Source organism: Anguilla rostrata, chromosome 10, assembly GCF_018555375.3.
Source record: "Anguilla rostrata isolate EN2019 chromosome 10, ASM1855537v3, whole genome shotgun sequence".
Classification (NCBI taxonomy): Eukaryota; Metazoa; Chordata; class Actinopteri; order Anguilliformes; family Anguillidae; genus Anguilla; species Anguilla rostrata.
The window spans coordinates 44,553,876-44,572,453 of NC_057942.1; the positions used below are offsets into that span (position 1 = coordinate 44,553,876).

The following is an 18,578-nucleotide window of genomic DNA, read 5'->3' on the forward strand; positions in this document are numbered from 1 at the left end:
TGAGCGGTTGGAGGTGTGTGGTTCTGAAGGAGTGAGCGGTTGGAGGTGTGTGGCTCTGAAGGAGTGAGCGGTTGGAGGTGTGTGGCTCTGAAGGAGTGAGCGGTTGGAGGTGTGTGGTTCTGAAGGAGTGAGCGGTTGGAGGTGTGTGGCTCTGAAGGAGTGAGCGGTTGGAGGTGTGTGGCTCTGAAGGAGTGAGCGGTTGGAGGTGTGTGGCTCTGAAGGAGTGAGCGGTTGGAGGTGTGTGGCTCTGAAGGAGTGAGCAGTTGGAGGTGTGTGGTTCTGAAGGAATTGTGTGCAGAGAAACTTGGACCAACACTCACTTCAAGTGCCTTTTCTGGAAGACTCCTGTGTTTATTAGGCTGCTCTGAACCTTAAAGAGGCCCAGAGCTGCAGCTGACACCATTTTTTCCCGAATATTTAGCCTGAGCACACAATGACGAAGGCCACCCATCCATCCATCTGGCAGAACGTAACATAAAGACTGAGTACTGAACACTGCTTATGACTTGTTAAACTCAACTGGAGTTTTCCCCATTGGAGCAGAAATATCATCTGAAAAGGAAAGTGTTCTTCAGTGTTAACAGCTTTCAATATGGAATTTAAATAGAAATGTTGCTTTGTGGTTCATATATAGTCTAATATACAGTTCATATAAATGAGATTATTTAACTTTAACCTTATTACTTATTTTCCTCAATATGTTCCATACTTAATACACTATTGGGTTAATGGTAAATGGACTGCATTTATATAGCGCTTTTATCCAAAGCGCTTTACAATTGATGCCTCTCATTCGCCAGAGCAGTTAGGGGTTAGGTGTCTTGCTCAAGGACACTTCGACACGCCCAGGGCGGGGTTTGAACCGGCAACCCGCCGACTGCCAGACAATCGGCTCCTGAGCTATGTCGCCCCACATAATAATGCTTCTGTTCCAGCACATCTGATTAAATATACCTGATGCGCATTTTTCTCTAATGAAACTGTGCTATTATACTTATTTGCTTACTTAGCTGGAATCATTGACCTACATAGTCAACTTGCCTGCTAAAACTTTTCAATCACTAGCGTTTGCCTGGGCTTACAGGAAAGAGCTCCTGCTTCTGAAACTGCTGCAGCCTTGAACAAACAGACAATGTGCCCGTTCACATTTCACCCAAACTGTTAAAGACAATGTGCCCGTTCACATTTCACCCAAACTGTTAAAGACAATGTGCCCGTTCACATTTCACCCAAACTGTTAAAGACAATGTGCCCGTTCACATTTCACCCAAACTGTTAAAGACAATGTGCCCGTTCACATTTCACCCAAACTGTTAAAGACAATGTGCCCGTTCACATTTCACCAGAGCATCCAAATTTTTCTGTATGCAAATATTCTGACTGTGGACATGATGATCTTGGGGCGGGTGAGGTGAGGTGTTTTAAATATTTTGGAAAGCAGTGGCAGAGAGCACACACACCTGTGTATGAATGGGAGGAAACCCTCTCCAGGGATTTTGTTGTTTGTTTTATGGCTAGAAAACAGCTTCGCAGTGCAGTTTAGCCCAGTGTGCACTGTATTTGAACAGACCATTGTTATGCATTTACCAGAGCCCAAGATAGCTTTATTTTTCACTCACATAGATCACATTCTCCTCAGCACCCAGAGACTTGTTCTGTAAATACAGCCTGGAAAGGCTCTGGAGCCCCTAAAACCTGTGATCCTCCAGCTTTGATCCGGCCACAGCCTTTCAGGAACACATTCTCATCACATTAGTAATCGGGGTGAATCAGAGGCTGCAGCTACACCAGTGCGCACGTCAGAGCTGTTCTGGGAGGATATTGTGCTACTGCTTTAATTAAGGGACACGGCAGAGTTTGGGAACATAACAGACCCCTGCATGGCTTCATCACACCTGGGCAGGAGGCTACAGCCCTGTCAGGGGTAAAACATTTTCATATCCCCGTGTGTGTGTGTGTGCGTGTGTGTGTGTGTGTGTGTGTGTGTGTGCGTGTGCGTGTGTGTGCGCGTGTGTGTGCGTGTGCGTGTTTGTGTGTGTGTTGTTGTGCGTGTGTCTGCATGTTTATGTGTGTGTGTGTGCGTGTGTCTGCATGTTTGTGTGCGTGTGCGTGTGCCTGCGTGTGTGTGTGCGTGCGCATGTCCTAATGTTTGATTCTGCAGTTCGTGATCACTGCCCATACTTTAACATTCAATCTTATATACAATAATAATATCAACGCTGACTAGAGACAACCTCATTATATCTTTCCAAGCTTGTACTCAAATCTAATTTCAACCACAATACTGTTTACCGCTTAAAGCAGTGAAAAGTTAATTCATTTTGTCATCAAAAAATACAAAAAATACAAGCAAAATTCTTGTGCATTATAATTAGACTGGGTCTAAGCCCTAGGAAAAAGTAAATGAAAGGGTTTCACTTTGAGAAAATGTGCAAACTGCAGTGGTTATTGCAGTGGAATGATGCTCAGAAGGGTGTGTTCTAATAGCAAGAGGAACATGACATGTTAATGTCTTTGAACAGAACACCCACATTGCTTCAGGAAATACTGCCTTTTGCATGTTTGGTAAATCACATCTGAACAATGTAGGTCACGAATTTGAGCTGTTAGGTCAAAGGCAGCTCTGGATGTTGTCCTTGCAGCTTGGTAAAACAGTTATGTGCAGCTCTTGTGTTTGGAAATGCAGGTTTAGGTGTGTGTTTGTGTAATTACTGTACAGATATGAAAATGCCTTCTTCAGGGCTCCACAGTTCCGGCAGATGCCTGTTTTCCCGTCTCGAGTCTAGAGTCAACCTGAAAAATACCTCAGCTATAGTGCCGCAAGAACTGCTGACAGGACAGTCCACGGTCAGAAAGCAGGTCACCATCCAAACATTTCTCTTCCTGTGTGGCAATTAAGGCTACAAACATCTCATAATTACGTTCCGGCTTGTTTCCTTTCCACAGAAGGGAACATGCAGGAGTCACAACCTGCACAGAATGTTTTTACGGTTCTGAGGCTGACATACATGATGCTACTAGAAAGAAGATGGAGGAGTAGTTTACGTATATGTAAGTATATTTAAGTATATTTAATGGAGATCATTAAATGTATTTTTTAAAAGTATACTCAAGAGAAACAATTTCCCTGAACGTGTCAGCACACTGTAAAAGCATCACAAGGCATATTTAGCAATGCTCTAATATAATTCCAAATGGTTTTCCCTGATTTGATGTTATCATAGAACCTCACAATGTTTTCTGAATAAATTGCATCATTACTTCTGTTTGAAAGCTGAACCGTCATTTCAATGCTGTAAGAATCCAAAATTACCAGTAACTTGTCTGTTTTGTGTAATGCGTTTTCTGTTCCATAATGCCTTCATTACATTGTGTTATGTTAAGTACTGGTATTTATACTAAACTTGGGCATGCTGTTTTCTTGTTAATTATACAAATGATTTGTTTGTTTTATACAACGTTGTTTCCATTTTGAGAGACTGTGCTGAGGCATGTGTGGGCCGATCCACGGAGGCCATCTTCTTGCTAATAGCCATGTGCATGTGCAGCACGTGAGTATGGGAGGGGCCTCAAACAGCGGTGATGATGTCATCAGGGCTGATAACAGCTTTCAGATGTTTGTTTTTTTTTTGCTGCTCCAGCCAGCACATGCACGGTTTGTTCCATTACACACTGCTGAGGCATCTATGGAACCAGCCACCTGCTTGCCAGATAATCTCCCTGTGATGTCACAATGGACATGCCATGCATGGGCATTCTAATGGCTGGTGCTGTAAGAGTCAGGTGCATTCATTTCAAATTACTGGAGGTTTTGTTGCGAATAACTTGGCACCAGAGTATCTCCAATGAACACAAATGACTCACAAAACAGATTTTCATCGGGATGCCAATTAAATGATGCATCCACCTGCCGCTTTAAATGCTCCAATGACGTCATACTTTGTGGTGCCCATTGTGGTGCACATGGGCCCTTTATGATTGTACTTTTTAAAAAACCCACATATTTTGTCATTGGTAATTAGGCTTGTTTAATTCTGTCACATAACTATGACAGATTCAGCTGTGGGCTGCAGTGGTACTCCGGATTGGGCTGTGGCTGTGGCACTCTGCCAGATCATGTCAGGTGGAAGCAGGTACAGGTGTGCTCGGCTGCCAGGTCGCATAATGAGACTGTTATTTTTATGACGGTATGCAAATCCCTGGGACCCCAGGCACTGTTAACCTCTCGCTGCACACACGCGTTCCCATCCCATGTCAGCCTAACCTTTGACAGAGACAGCGACTCACAAACAGACCGTTTGGAGAAAAGGCCTACTGAGCCAGCAGCACATCAGTCTGGGCTAAATGAGTGCAGCAAAAGAAACTAAACAGAAGGCCGAATACAGATATAACATTTATTACTGATGAGGTGACAGGTCAGCCTGCCGCATGTCAGGCTTTGTTCTGGAGGGTAAATGTGTTCAGTTACTTTAAGAGAGCATGGATGTTTGCATGTGTGCATGTGTGCGTGTGTGCCTATGCGTGTGTGTGTGTGTGTGTGTGTGTGTGTGCGCGTGTGCGTGTGAGTGTGTGTGTGCGTGTTTGTCTGGGTTGCTGGTAGTAATGAAATGTTTCATAAGGTCATTGAAGGATTCCCCACTGACTAACATATGGATGACTTGGGGAGAAGCTATGGTGGGGGTGTCCAAGCTTATGCAAAAAGGGTGTGTGTGTGCATTTCTGTTTTAACCCAGCACTCTTCATCCGGCCCCCAAGACAATAAGGATGTTGGATAATGGATGGAAGGGTGGATGGATGAATGGAAGGTGTTATAGTGCTGGGCAAAAGAAATACTGTCACAAAGTAATCAAATATGTCCAAACTCACCTGCTCTGTCAAAAAGTAACATGTGATAAATCATACAAACCAAGACATAACATGAATCCCACCATGATGGTGACAAGTCATCTGACATCAAATGATCTTCCTCAGAGGATTAGTTTTAATTACCTGCAATCTGTACCAATTCCAGCTGGAAACAGTATCTTATCAGTCTTCAGTTCACTGGCAAGAAAGAGCGTGTATGTGCATGTGTGTACAGTAAATACTAAATATCCAATGCATTAAATATGTATATATTTTTATATTTTGTTCTACAAACAGTTGTGCACTGTTCCTATGTATGTCGTTTTTTCCAGTTTTTACTACACACCCAAAACCAATGATGACTTATCTGTTAATCATTCATTCAAAGTTTTTTTATGTGGTTCATACAAACTTAAAAAGTACTACTAGCTTTTCTGATGAAAAAAAAAACAAAACAAGCTCGCACTCAGTAACCAAAAGGCAAATAAAACTGAACAAACCATGTGTCATATCCTCAGATTTATTTTTGCTCAGGCCCAAGAGAAAGTGGGGCTGAATTTCTATTGGCTGAGATTGCATTGCTCACGCAGTCATCATCGTGAGCAGACTCATTTCATGTATCCAGACTCAAAGTGGAAATTCCTGTGATTCCCCTGCCAAGACTGGCATCAGTGAATTTGTCTCTCACAATGACCCATGCTAACCCTAACCCTAACCCCTGCTTTACTGGAAGGCCTATTCCCTGTGCGTTACTGGAAGGCTGGGTCTTCATTACAGGAAATCTTGGAGGCACACAGGTGGTCACATCAAGAAATAACCTTTCTTTTTTTAACAGGGGAGCAGGAGTTTAGGGTTAAACAAAATTTTCAGACCTAGTGGTTTCACACAGTGTTTGATCTTTGTACAAACATTGTTCCTGCCAAATCCCCATCCTCCCCCGACAAAAAAAAACATATACAGTACAGTGACTGATATTACAAACAAGCACATTAAAGCATAAAATATCAACGGTTCCTTGTGCACATGCAAGTCCCGGAGATCTCTATAAAGTACTAACTGTACAATTTGCTACATGTTGTCAAGTCTTGGAGCTGATAAAACACATAATCAGGAGAAATCAAAGTGGAGAGATTACCTCAGGTAGTTTGAAGTCTGACTGGATTTCCGTGGCCTGACATGCCATTGGGCTGGTCAAACAATGAGAGAAACAATGAATGCTTCTGCAAACAAAGGTTCTGTTTTCACCCCTGACAATATTCACGCAGAAACTACAGAGATTAAGTCCCAAACAGATGCTTTTGTATTAATACTTATTTTTTCTTTTTTGGAAAAGCAGTACGTCTGGAATGGCTACCCCTGGTGCAAAAATGTGGCCTGGAATTCTGAGATGGAAAAAAGCTATTGGTCCATATTAGCCAAATGCATTCCTAACATTCCAAAAATCCAGTGATGGCTCATAGGTCAGAGGTCATCCTAATTTATAAGCAGTTTGAAGAATGCATCCCCAAGACAGCAGTCTCTCACTGCCTGTAGTCACAAGATGACTGCACAATGTCCCTCTGACCCTATTTAGTACTCTTTCTTTCAGACGGTCCTTCGGAATACTGCTTTAGGTATAACTGTGTAAAGATATGTGAACTGTTAACTTACGATTTGAACAGCTGGTTTATTAGGCTAACTGGCTAACTTCAAATCTAACTGATCATATTCAGCAGTGTTGAGACCATCACTGATGTTAATCCAGAGAAGAGCTCACGCTGAGTGATGATAACTGTATTTGTAATAACACAGGAAAAAACATTCATTGGTTTTGGAAACCTAATTATTTTATTTTTCATTTTAAAATTCCAAACAAACAGTAAACATTTCTCACGAAAGTAAAATAAAAAAACAAACAATGAATAAGGAACAGTTAAAGAAAGCAAGGCAAGACGCCTTTTAGTCAAAAATCACTCCTCCGTTGACACGTGGTTGTATTGAAACAACAGTCCTCTTAAAATGTTAACAATGAACTGAACCTGTGTTAAGGTACCAGTTACCTGTAACCTGCCCAGTTCAGGAGCTCTCTGCTTTGTCTCTCACTCCTGCCATTTTAAAGCTTCTTTTAAACGACAATGTTAACATTAACCCGTGAAGGATCCTTGTGCAACACCTTAAATGTTCAAAATACGTATCTTTGTCAAACCTTGAATGTTACACTTTGTTTGAAAATTGCAGACACAGCTTTAATTCCTGTAAACATTAATTAAACCTGGTAGCATGAACCAGTGTCAAATCCTCACACTTGAGCCTTTACATCAGCTCCACTGCAGTGGGGAGCTTGGGGCGAGATGCAGGTGTTCTTTAGCTTTGAGATTCACCCACAAGAACATGACCCAACAGTGAGCATCTCCTCCTGTCAAAATACACCTTAAATTAAGCGCCATCGAGTTGAAAATTCTCTCATTTTCATTCATAATGAGAAGTGCTTAAACTTCGTACAAGTCTGAAAACCTTTCAATTCTCCTGACAAATTCAACATGACTTTGTTATTTCTCGCAAATCTTCCCTTCGCAACCTGAGTGCAGTCTTTCATAAAATTTTATAATCATTTTTTTATAAAATTCATAAGTCATTTCTGTATGAACAGTAGCTCTCTCAGTTCTGAATCCACAGAATTAAAGGCAGTAAAATGCTGATTGGATTAAGCCACACCCAAGTGATGCTGAAAAATTAAAAACACTTGGTGCTTATGTTCACCTCACTAAAGTGTTTGTGATTCACAAACAAAGAAGATTCTGAACCACCCACTTTAAAATGATCTGGAAATGCAGACTGTGCAGCAACATGAAGGGTTTATTTTGGCAAACATACAGATTAATCCATTTAATTTCAATATTTACAATTAAACAATGTAAATGTATAAAAGCCTTCTAGTAACAACTCACACTTCTATACTGGCTAAAGAAGGAATATAACACCAACCTCTTTCACTCGGCACCAAGTTCTCTGTATGTGATATTACAACCTCTGTTCTCCAACATTGCATCACAGCAACATTTTGTCTAAAATGGTCGGCCATTTTGAAGTCAGTCAGCCAGAAACTGCTTATTATGTCACCATTATAAAAGAAGCAAAGTGTTTAAAATATGTTTAAAAAACAAGGACTGCCTTTTGAATACAACTTCAATAAATAATGGATTCTGGAATGGCCAAAGTTGAATGAACACTTCAGGCCAGACCTCATTTCTCATGTCCTATCCTCATTGAGAACTCCAAATGCAAAACTTTTTTTTGTATAAAAATAGAGTCAACAACTAAAGCCTTATTCAAGTTTCAAAAAATAAATATCTTCTGAACAACACTCAATATTACTCTGTTTGACAGCTTTCATATCAGTAGAGGACTCCCCAAGTAAATCTGTGACTGTTCATATCTGTATAAATACACATGTATAAAGCATCATCTATATACCCATACCAAAGGTTAAGCAAAGGTATTTAAGTACCAAATATTTCAAATTTTATGAAACAAGTCACTGTACACTGCAACAGCACTGTATGTACCAATAGCAGTAGAACGCAGCAATACTTTCAATGTTGTCCAATGTGATGCAACACATTTATGAGCAAACTGTCGTAACATTTTCCTGGATGACAACAGCAGGAGTAGGCTTCGTATTTGTTGAGAAAAAAAGCCATCCTGACATTTTATTTGCAGGAATCTCAAAAATACAATTTCAGCAGATCAGCATTATACTGTACATGAATTGTTATAGCTCGCATCAAATTCAAAACATTGGTTCTAGCATACCAGGCAGTCAAGGGATCAGCCCCAGCATACCTTCAAAAGATATTCAAACCCTACATGCCAGCCAGATCCCTCCGTTCTGCTACCTCAGGACGCCTAGCACCTCCCCCTCTTCGCACCTGCACTTCCAGAACACGTCTCCTCTCTGTTCTGGCCCCACGATGGTGGAATGACCTCCCTGTGGAGGTCAGAACAGCTGAGACTGTGACCCATTTCAAACGACGACTGAAGACCCACCTCTTCAGGCTGCACCTCTCCCCATCCCTTCCCCCCCTGTAAATGACTAAACTTAGGGTTGTAACTAGGCAGCTGTTTAATAGGTGACTTAGTTGATGCGCCAGTCTTAACGACTACTTGTATCTTTATTTATTTTTATTTTTCCATAGATTGCGTTGTTGCCGTTCTCGTTGTTAGTGTTAATCAGTTTAACCACCAGGGTCCAGGTTGAACTATGCGGTTGTTCCCTGTACTTGGACCGGTACTTCTCTCTAGGGGTTTCGTCATACTTGTTCCTGGTTATGGTTATACACTTTGTTGTACGTCGCTCTGGATAAGAGCGTCTGCCAAATGCCTGTAATGTAATGTAATGTAATGAATTGTCTTGGCATAATAATATAGCTATAAATATAAAATATGTAATGTTTCCTTTAAGTGCAATATGACCGTTCCCAAAATAAAGCATGTGTCATACACTTGCCTCACACACATTTTTATTAACATAAAAATATAAATAGTAAATATTTAACATAAATAAACTATTAAATGTCTTAATCTCAAAAAGAAGAAAACACTATTGACCGAAAGCCCTTTTTAAATATTTCAGGCATGGACAACTTCAAACTGAGCGACAGCATGGAGGCAAGCTGCGATCCCCCACCCAACACACACACACACACACACACACACACACACAGATTTACTCATAACGGACAACAAAACACATCTCCATGGCTGATTATTTACTCGCTGAATGCCAATTGGACACGGAATGTTAAAGAAAGACACAGATGTCTCCTAAAAACACAGCTTGACACCATTTTGAAAATAAAGAACTTGTGGCTGTGCAAACCAGGAACCAATCAAACGGCTTTTTCAATGTACTGTTTTGTAAATATAACTTTCATGTATGCCAGAACTCCGCTTAAATTACACTTATCTTGGAATGCAGAGGAATTAAGTCCACAATTGCTTAACAACAACTGCATGTAGTTTAAGCACTGTCAAAATAATATGCGTACTTTACATCAAAGTATTTTATACCATTGCTCCCTTACACTTAATCACTTTCCACAGATTAAGCACTTTGATATCACCTTGATGAGTTACCAAATAAAGAAAGTCAAGGTACGTATATAGTCCTCAAATTGTATGGTCAAAATGCTGCCTCATTTTGCCAACACACCCCTGTTTGTACAACAGGAAAAATACTCAATATTAGATGGCGGAGACTAAAGGAGTCTTCAATCAGCACAACTGAACAACACAGTGAAAGGTATCGATTTAGACAGCTTAGGGAAATGCAGACCACAGGTTGTCGATGAAACCACCTAAATAAGTTTCACTTGGCTAAAAGGGCCACTTAAGCGACAGCCTAACCTACGTCACTTACCATAAACAGCTGGAAATTTTCACATTAAAGTGCTCATGACTTGTGTCTTTGTTAGTGCCTTGAAGTAAAGGAGCATGTGTATGAGACAATGAGCGGCTAAACAGTACACCCCTACTGCGCTTCAGCAGCTCCCAGCTGCATCTTCACTCAGTTATGCTCCGGAGCTCAGGATGTGCTCGTATCCTTAAGATCCTAAAAAACAGCTCCGTTCTGACTGAATATGAAATATTGAAAATGCTGGGATTCCCTTTTATTCCTCCACAGATCCTCTAATATCTGAATCCATCCGCAGGGATCCTGTAGAGCCGTCCTCCACTTCTGCCCACCTCCACCCAGTGCACCTTCTGACTAACAGCTCTGAGAACGCCTCAGTCTGAAAGCTGCTCCACTCTCTGACTTAGTCACAGTCACAGCCACAGTGAGTGTGTGTGTGTGTGTGCACGCGTGTGCATGTGTGTGTGTGTGTGTGTGTGTGTGCATGCGTGTGCATGTGTGTGTGTATGCACGCGTCTGCATGTGTGTGTGTGTGTACGCATGTGCATGTGGGTGTGTGCGTGTGTGTGTGCATGTGGGTGTGTGTGTGTACGCGTGTGCATGTGGGTGTGTGTGTGTGTGTGTACACATGTGCATGTGTGTGCGTGTGTGTGTGTACGCGTGCATGTGTGTGTGCGTATGTGTGTACACAGGCTGACCCTGTAGATGAGTAATTGTGGCAGTCTGGATAGTGCAGGTAGCTTTTATTCTGCGAGAGCCTCTCCCTGGTGCCCTTGTTTAAAAGAGATGAAATGTCACAGACTCGCAGTATGAATCTGATGCATTCTGTTCAGGAAGAGCCGAGACCTGGCCCAGCCCTCTCAGCCTCATCCTTATTTACTCTGCTGCTTCTTTACGTCTCTGACTCAGAAGGCGACTTCCAAATACACCCTCAGCAGCGGAGTTCAGCAGCTGGTGCCCTCCCCGCTCTTCCCCAGCGTGGCCGAGCTCACCGCTATCTGGCAGCCGTTGGTGACGTGGTTCATGACTTTCTGCTTGAGCTGTGCCACCTGCTCCCGCAGGATGCTGGCGGTGGAGGCCAGGTCGGCGTTCTGCGTCTTCAGCACCTTCACCTTCTCCTCCAGGCGCGAGATCCTCTCCAGCTTCCGCTTGCGGCACTTGGAGGCGGCGATGCGGTTCCTCAGCCTCTTCCTCTCCGCCTTGATCCGCTCCTGCGTCTCCAGGTCGATGGGGGACAGCGAGGGGGGGGAGCCGGCAGGGTCCCCCGGAGGGGGGGGCACCTCGGGGACGGTCTGCGGCTCGTCCAGGCCCCGGCTGTGGGGGTGGGGCCCGTGCGCCAGCCCTCCCTGGCCCAGGCCGTGGACAGAGGCGGCGTAGGACAGCTGGCTGCCCGTGTAGGACGAGGACACGGCGATGCTGCCCGGGGCGTAGCTGCTGAGGTTAGTGTAGACGGGCATGTCCCCACCGGGCATCATGCCCCTCTGATACGGGCCCGGGATCGAGGAGGGCGGGGAGCTGGGGCCCCCGATGAGCTGGTTCTGTTTGTGCAGGTCGGCTAAGGCTTTCACAAAGCCGTCTGCGAAGCCCTCCTGTTCATTAGTCACCTGGTTCCTGTACATGAAGTTGCTGCCCGTGGAGCTGGGTGCTGGACTGGTCGTCACCAGCCCCTGGTTGATCAGGTGCTCCAGGTCAGGGGAAGCAAGCTTCAGCAGGTTAATGTCTGCGGGGGGCATCATGGAGGCGTTAGCGCCGCCGCTGATCGCCGTGTCATTCGGGTTCACGCCGTCACTGCTTCCGTGCAACAGCTTCAGCCTGGACGGCTCTCCAGGGAAATTCTGCCCCGCCATATTTTTCTTGCTCGTCATCATCTTGTGGTTTTGGTACCTGCCATATTGAGGAATTTGTTCAAAGTTTGGAAGATCTGGTGTGTCATCGTGATAAAAAGGGGTTTCCATCTTACCCGTCATGAACACAGACTAGCAGAATCTGATTAACACATATCAGGGGTATTTCCACAAATGCATTATATAGTAAACTCAGCCTTTGAGTTTTCACCTGTTAAATAAAAAAAGAGAAAAATTAACAAAAAGGTAAATAATAGGACAAGAAAGATTCAAATTCAGGTAACACTCGACGTACGTAGCCAACATAAATACTGACAACCCTTTCACTTTTGTAGTACGGTATCATCAGTTCGCTGAACAAGCTATTAGCCATACTAACTTACTAGACGAGCACTGCCAGAGCTCTATAGACAACGGAGGACGTGATTCATGTACCGTACTCAGCATGTGTTTCGATGAGTTACAGGCAGACTAGCAGGCGACTGTTGAATACATCAGTCCAATACAAACCAGCCTATAGCTTAAAATATATAAAGTCATACACACACATAGCTACATATTTATAACGCATGCCATACATAAACAGTGCTGGGCGACAACAATTCCGTCATTCCATAGGCTATGACCGTTTATTACAACTCGATTTTGTCACATTTTTAGCACGTTAGACTAACGTTATTATAAACAACTTAATTTCAACACAGGTAAATACTGTCCACTTTACTTACTGTACGCAAACGATGAATCCGTTTTCAAAAAGGTAAATCCGACCACCACGACAGCAGGGCTATAGCCTATATTCAGTTTATATCGCCATTTCTTGAAAAAAAATAAATAAATAAAGTTTGCTTATAAAATCCAATGAGTCAACGATCCTGGGTGTATACGATTAGTCACACTGCTTAACGATGACACAAAATACCGTCCACCGTGGGCATGTTATCCACGCAGACGAGGAACCCGGTAAGCAAGCAAGGCAGCCATCCACTGCGTTAGTACGAATGGTGTATCAGAACCGCAGCCACTGCTCCCGCTGCAAACAATATGACGTTGGAAATGAAGTTGTCGGTTGACAGATGCCGTTTTTCAAAACATACAGCAGTATAATGCATGTATACCATATTAGTCACACAAGTCGCTAGCCATAAAGTATGTGCTATTGAGCAACGCTATTTCCCGCCCGACCTTGCTCCTGTCAGCTCGTCTCTCTGGGACTTTCTGCTTGTCTGATTACTAAAAATCACACGCCCTCTGTTTCTTCAGTTCCTGAAACTACCCTGCACTGATGTCACACTTTACTACCTCCTCCTCCGCAATTGGTTGAGGTCACAGCGCGCACATGTTTCCCGTCCTCTTCGTTTGCACGCCAGTTGTTGGACTATTGTTGCGATAGTGTCGGTATGTGCAGTGGCTACAACAGAAAGTTATCTGAAGGGGAATCGTATTATGAACAAGTACGGACTCAGCTGTAAGCGAAATCAAAACGAAAAGAGACATTTCCAACATGCGTCACGCGCATTGTAACAGACAATAATCAGCACTGGCGATTTCTAAAATTATTGTGATTTACAAGTGCTTTGGGAGGGCGTAGCCTAGTTACCTGTACCCGACGTGTTATTAGGCTTTAGAAGAAACCAATTAAAAAGTGTTTGTATGAGCACTGGGTAAATATTTTTGAGTGAGAAATAAGCGGCCCTCGATCTAAAGGGACAGGAACTTTATGAGGTTTTATTTCAATTTTAGCGTATAGGCTATATTTTCGATTTGGCCAATAGGCTACATAAATGGTACTTTCTGACCTTAGATAACAAACGAAAGTTTGTATGCCATTGTAAAGTTAGCAGATCATTAAAAAATGAAAGTCTTTCAGGGGCTGTAAACCCTTAATCATGCAAACCATATGTGGGCATTTTATTTAATAATCTTTACATTTTATGTAATCATCTTTGCATTTTATTTCATGACCTTTACATACTGAGTGTACATGAGCTATAGTTTACTTTCTAAAACAAGGACGATTTAGTTTATATCACACCTTTGTTTTGTTGGTCTGATTTGGCTTGGATATACAATGTACAGGTTAAAAGGGCAGCAAAGATTTGTACAAAAATCAAAACTCATGACAAACCTCCAGGAAGGTTTGAGGACAAGCAGTCTTCATGAAGGGCCCATCTGTATGGTCAACTTGCTTCAAGGGAACAAACTACGCCATTGAATTTTTGGAATTTTCCATTCAACATTACTCTCACAATAATGTGAATTGCTGAAGAAAACAACAATTACAAGTCCTACAGAAAACAGTTAAACAGTATGTTCATTCACGCAGAAATAAGATTCCAGGACAGGTCATATCTGGGTCTTCTTGATTACTGACCTCAGATGACACCAACTAGGCCTATACAAATACAGAATGCCATCTGTCTCTGTACTTGCTAACTTCAGTCTGGTTCTAACATTCAGAGGCAGAGAAAACAAATTATTACCAAAATCATATTTTATTATACTTTATTATCAAGTATTGAAAACCAATTAGTTACAATTTCAGTAGAATTTAGTCTTTAGTCCTACAGTCAAACATCATGCCTCCTCTCAGTGTACAATAATGTCCCACTGACAGCACTGAAAGTGAGAACAAAAAATGTCATTTATTCACAGCCAATCATTGAGCTTGGATGGGTTTTGTTCTTTAGTCTGCATTAAAAATCTAAAGATGATTTGATCTCATTTAAGATTCCAACCTCATGCAAAAACACTGCTGATTTCTTCACAGTAATTGCTTTTTAAATTGCAAGGTCATTCAAAAAGGCCCCAAGTATATTCCTGCTTTAGAAAAGCAGACAGTGCACGGTGTGTGACTTTCATCTTTTGTTAAATCTTGAAGATTCCCTCAAAAAGCTTTGTTATAATAGTGTGCTAATTTACACAGCCAGCACCGTGCAATCAGCACATTCGACACTCTGGACCACAGTAAAAGGCTTCAAATCACAATTTTCTGAACAATGTCTGTGAAATTTTTTGAGATAATTATTTTCCATTTTGATTTTCTGTGTAGTAAAGCAGCCAGTTTGCCTGCCATTATTTGATTTATTTTACTAGGTGTTACTTTCTGAAACCCACCTGCATTGCAGTAAGCAGATGTACGCTAGTGGACGCAACACTAAACCACTTCAACAAGAACCACAACCTGAAAGACCCAGTTGAGCACAATGTGATACGTAAAAAGACAAGCAGGTTTTTACTGTACAGCAACGCAATCCTATATGCTGCTCTGTGATGGTCCCTGGTCCCAGGCATCCACAGCCAGCGGCTCTGGTTGCCAGGCGATGTCCAGTGGCCTTCCATCTCCTGAAGAGTGTTGTCAGGCAGCGGTATGAGTCTCCTCTCCAAAAAAAATAAATGAAATCACAACACTGGGTAATCATATTTTGTACATATTGATCCTATCTCCAATTCATTGCCCAACACAATTGAAAACAAGAGCCCTTATCTTTTGCCTTCTTATTTCAATAAAGACATCAGAAAAATCAATAAGGTTGGTGGGGAAAGAATTCCTTGGACTAAGAGACACAGGCGGTGTAGCCACAGAGCAGAGGGTGTCATTATCTCCGCATTGAGCCTTACATTGATCTTTTACTAATTATTTAGAGCATATCACACTATTTTGTATATTTTGTTTCAGATGGATATAGCTGAATCATGTTGAGTTTTGGGGAAAGAAAAAAAAAATCATAGAAGTACATGATATATGGTAGAATTAAAAGAAATCTAAAAATAAATTAATTCCTTCCAGCAGTCTTTCCACAATAGCTTCGTCTCCACTGTGTTGCAGTATGTCAGTGGGCTTAAAGATCTGTGATGAGTAACTGATCTGGTGATTCATTTCAATGATAACTGAATCACCTGCTGTCATTAATCCACAACTCCAAATTAATAACAAATCATGGGATTCCTAGGCTAATCTCTAGTGTTCAAAAGTCGTTCATGGTCAACATTGTTTTAGAGTGACAATTTTGACAAAACATAAACTACTGACTTAATATCTTATGAACCTTTTTGATTTATGGTGTCTCTTAAGATACTAAAACCAACAAGGCGCAAAAATCGAACAACTGCAGTGTGACGCTTCTGTCTTTTCCAAGGGGGGGTTCGTAATTTCAGAAGGAAAAACTGATATTTTTGTGAAATATTCTCTCATAGTATATGTGTCTACGCTACAGATATTAGTAGTGTAAATTAATATAAACAGGAAGATGGCAAGACGTTTGAACAGACAGTACATGAGGTAATGTCTGGGAGTACAGAATAAGTATTTACTGGTGTTTACTGGTGAAGCCCCTGGTTTCCAAATGCAAGGAACCAACCACCTGTGACAGGAATTTCACTGATTTTTCTCAAACTCAAAGAGCTGTTTAAATCCCACGCATATGTACTTTTATCTTTAAAAACTTGAGTGCATATAAAAAAGAACTAAACCATTTTTATGCTTTATTCAAACGAGGACATTTTTTAACCTTCTTTGAGTAATTTTGTCAGGATGCACTGATAATCAATTTGTCATTTTTCAAACCCAAACTGGAAAATTCTTGATTGGCCAAGTCAGTTACCTGATCTGAATCTAATTGAACATACCTTTCATATGCTGGAAAGAAAAGGTAACTAGCCCCCAAAACAGGAGGAACTGAAGATGACTGTATTACAGGATAGGCATAGCATCACCAGAGAACATACTCAGCACATGGTGATGTCTATGGGTATATCCCAAACATTATGATGCCCTGAAATGGGAACATGGTGAAACTGAACTGTATAAAAACATACCCTTTAAAAAGGCTGCGAATCTGCACTTTAACCACATGTGAATTGTTTGATTTCAAATTTCAAAATTGTTTGAGCTAAATTAAGAAAAAAAATATATGACTGTCTCAGACATTATGGGGGCACTGTATGTATAGGTCATTATCAGTCCATGTTACAGTATGTATGAAATAAGTGTGTAATCGTGTGCCTGCACTCTCACAGCATGAAGCATGCGAGATGGGATCTTGGCCTTATTTGGATGACAACTGCAGAGATTTGACTGCATCTGGGCTAAGAGGTCATTTTGTGGGCATAAAGAAAAGTGGTTTGTGTTGGCTATAGGTGAAACTATCACTTCAGCAGGTAATTTTCTTAAACACAACCCTGCTAAAGCCACACCTCCCACAGGAGAGCAGATACACGCAGGTTAGATCAGAAAAGTACCGACCTCAGCAGCGGAGTGAACTGAGTATGAGCCAAAATTACCAATAAACTCGAGCCAGGATGAAAATAGGGTCCTAAAAGTCTGAAATTAAAAAAAACAGACAAATGCACCGTTATTACAAAAAATAACACTTGCTTTGTCATGATTACCATTACTCAAGTTTAAGGAGATACTGCAGTCTAGGACCTGAGTAATCCACACTGGCTCTTCACTGGTAACGCTTTGCTTTGTTCTTTTCCCCCGACACCTCTGTAGTGAGTGTTGGCCGCCCAGGATCTGACAGGAATGTAGAATTTTCCATCATACTTGAACAGTACTCACATATTCAGTGTGTGTGTATGTGTGCGTGTGTGTGCGCGTGCGTGTGTGTGTACGTGTGCGTGTGTGTGCGCATGCGTGTGTGTACGTGTGCATGTGTGTGCGCGTGTGTGTACGTGTGAGTGTGTGTGTGCGTGCGTGTGTGTGTGTATGTGTGCGTGTGTGTACGCGTGCGTGTGTGTACGTGTGCGTGTGTGTGCGCGTGCGTGTGTGTGTACGTGTGCATGTGTGTGTGCGCGTGCGTGTGTGTATGTGTGCGTGTGCTTGATCATTTGACAGAGGCATCTTTTCAGTTTCATGCCTGCCTTGTGTAACAACACATATAAGTACAAATATCTTATTCTGCACAACTATATTCACAACCGTCCCAACCAGAAAGGAGGGGCCCCATGTGAATCCAGCATGTGCAGGTATGGAGAGCAGGGCCGAGGCTTGTCCAAGGGCGTGTTTTAAAACAACAACATGACCTGACAGCTTAAACGCTCATTAAATTCTTGGCTCTACAGTTGGGGTGGAGCCCCAAGTGCTCTGAGCCAAAACGAATTAACCAAGGGCCTTATTAAGTCAGAAAGTAATATTTCATGCCTTGCAAAGCCTTGGCTAGCCTCCACCCTTGACTTCATCGGCAGAACCACTCTGGAGATCTCTCTGTGGTTTGGGGTGCCCGGATGGCACAAGCCCTGAACACTAAAGGAGTAGCCAGGCTTAGTCTGTGAGGCAGCACTGCTGGTGCGCCCTTAGACAGGGGAGCTAATCTGCTGTTGCTTCAGTTAATATCAACCCATAATAAATGATTCTGTCTGAATGAGAAGAAAATAGTGTGATTCTATTTTAATGGCAATTGTGGGACAAAAGCAGTTTGAAGTTCATCTGACCCATTGCATTGCAACATTGTCCCCATTATTTCTCTGCATAACACTATATATTAGTTTTATTC

The 18,578-nt window shown here is 42.2% G+C and overlaps 1 protein-coding gene across 2 annotated transcripts; it reads right to left on the bottom strand.

The window, feature by feature from the left end:
- Positions 1-9,324: 9,324 nt before the first annotated feature.
- LOC135233648 (transcription factor Jun-like) lies at positions 9,325-13,525 on the bottom strand. 2 transcript variants are annotated; one of them, XM_064297429.1, is made up of 3 exons: positions 12,810-13,525; positions 12,198-12,292; positions 9,325-12,121 (listed from the first exon to the last, which is right to left on the bottom strand). In XM_064297429.1, exon 3 carries the CDS (start codon positions 12,103-12,105, stop codon positions 11,182-11,184), a length of 924 nt encoding a protein of 307 aa, XP_064153499.1. In that variant the 5' UTR covers positions 12,106-12,121; positions 12,198-12,292; positions 12,810-13,525; the 3' UTR covers positions 9,325-11,181. The 2 variants fall into 2 exon arrangements, with proteins under 2 accessions (XP_064153499.1, XP_064153498.1); XM_064297428.1 differs by having other exon boundaries at positions 9,325-12,292; positions 12,810-13,514.
- Between the last annotated feature and the right edge of the window lie 5,053 nt (positions 13,526-18,578).

Excerpts from the sequence above, each read along its gene's own strand:
- LOC135233648 (XM_064297428.1), bottom strand. The coding sequence starts at position 12,204 with ATGACGGGTAAGATGGAAACCCCTTTTTATCACGATGACACACCAGAT.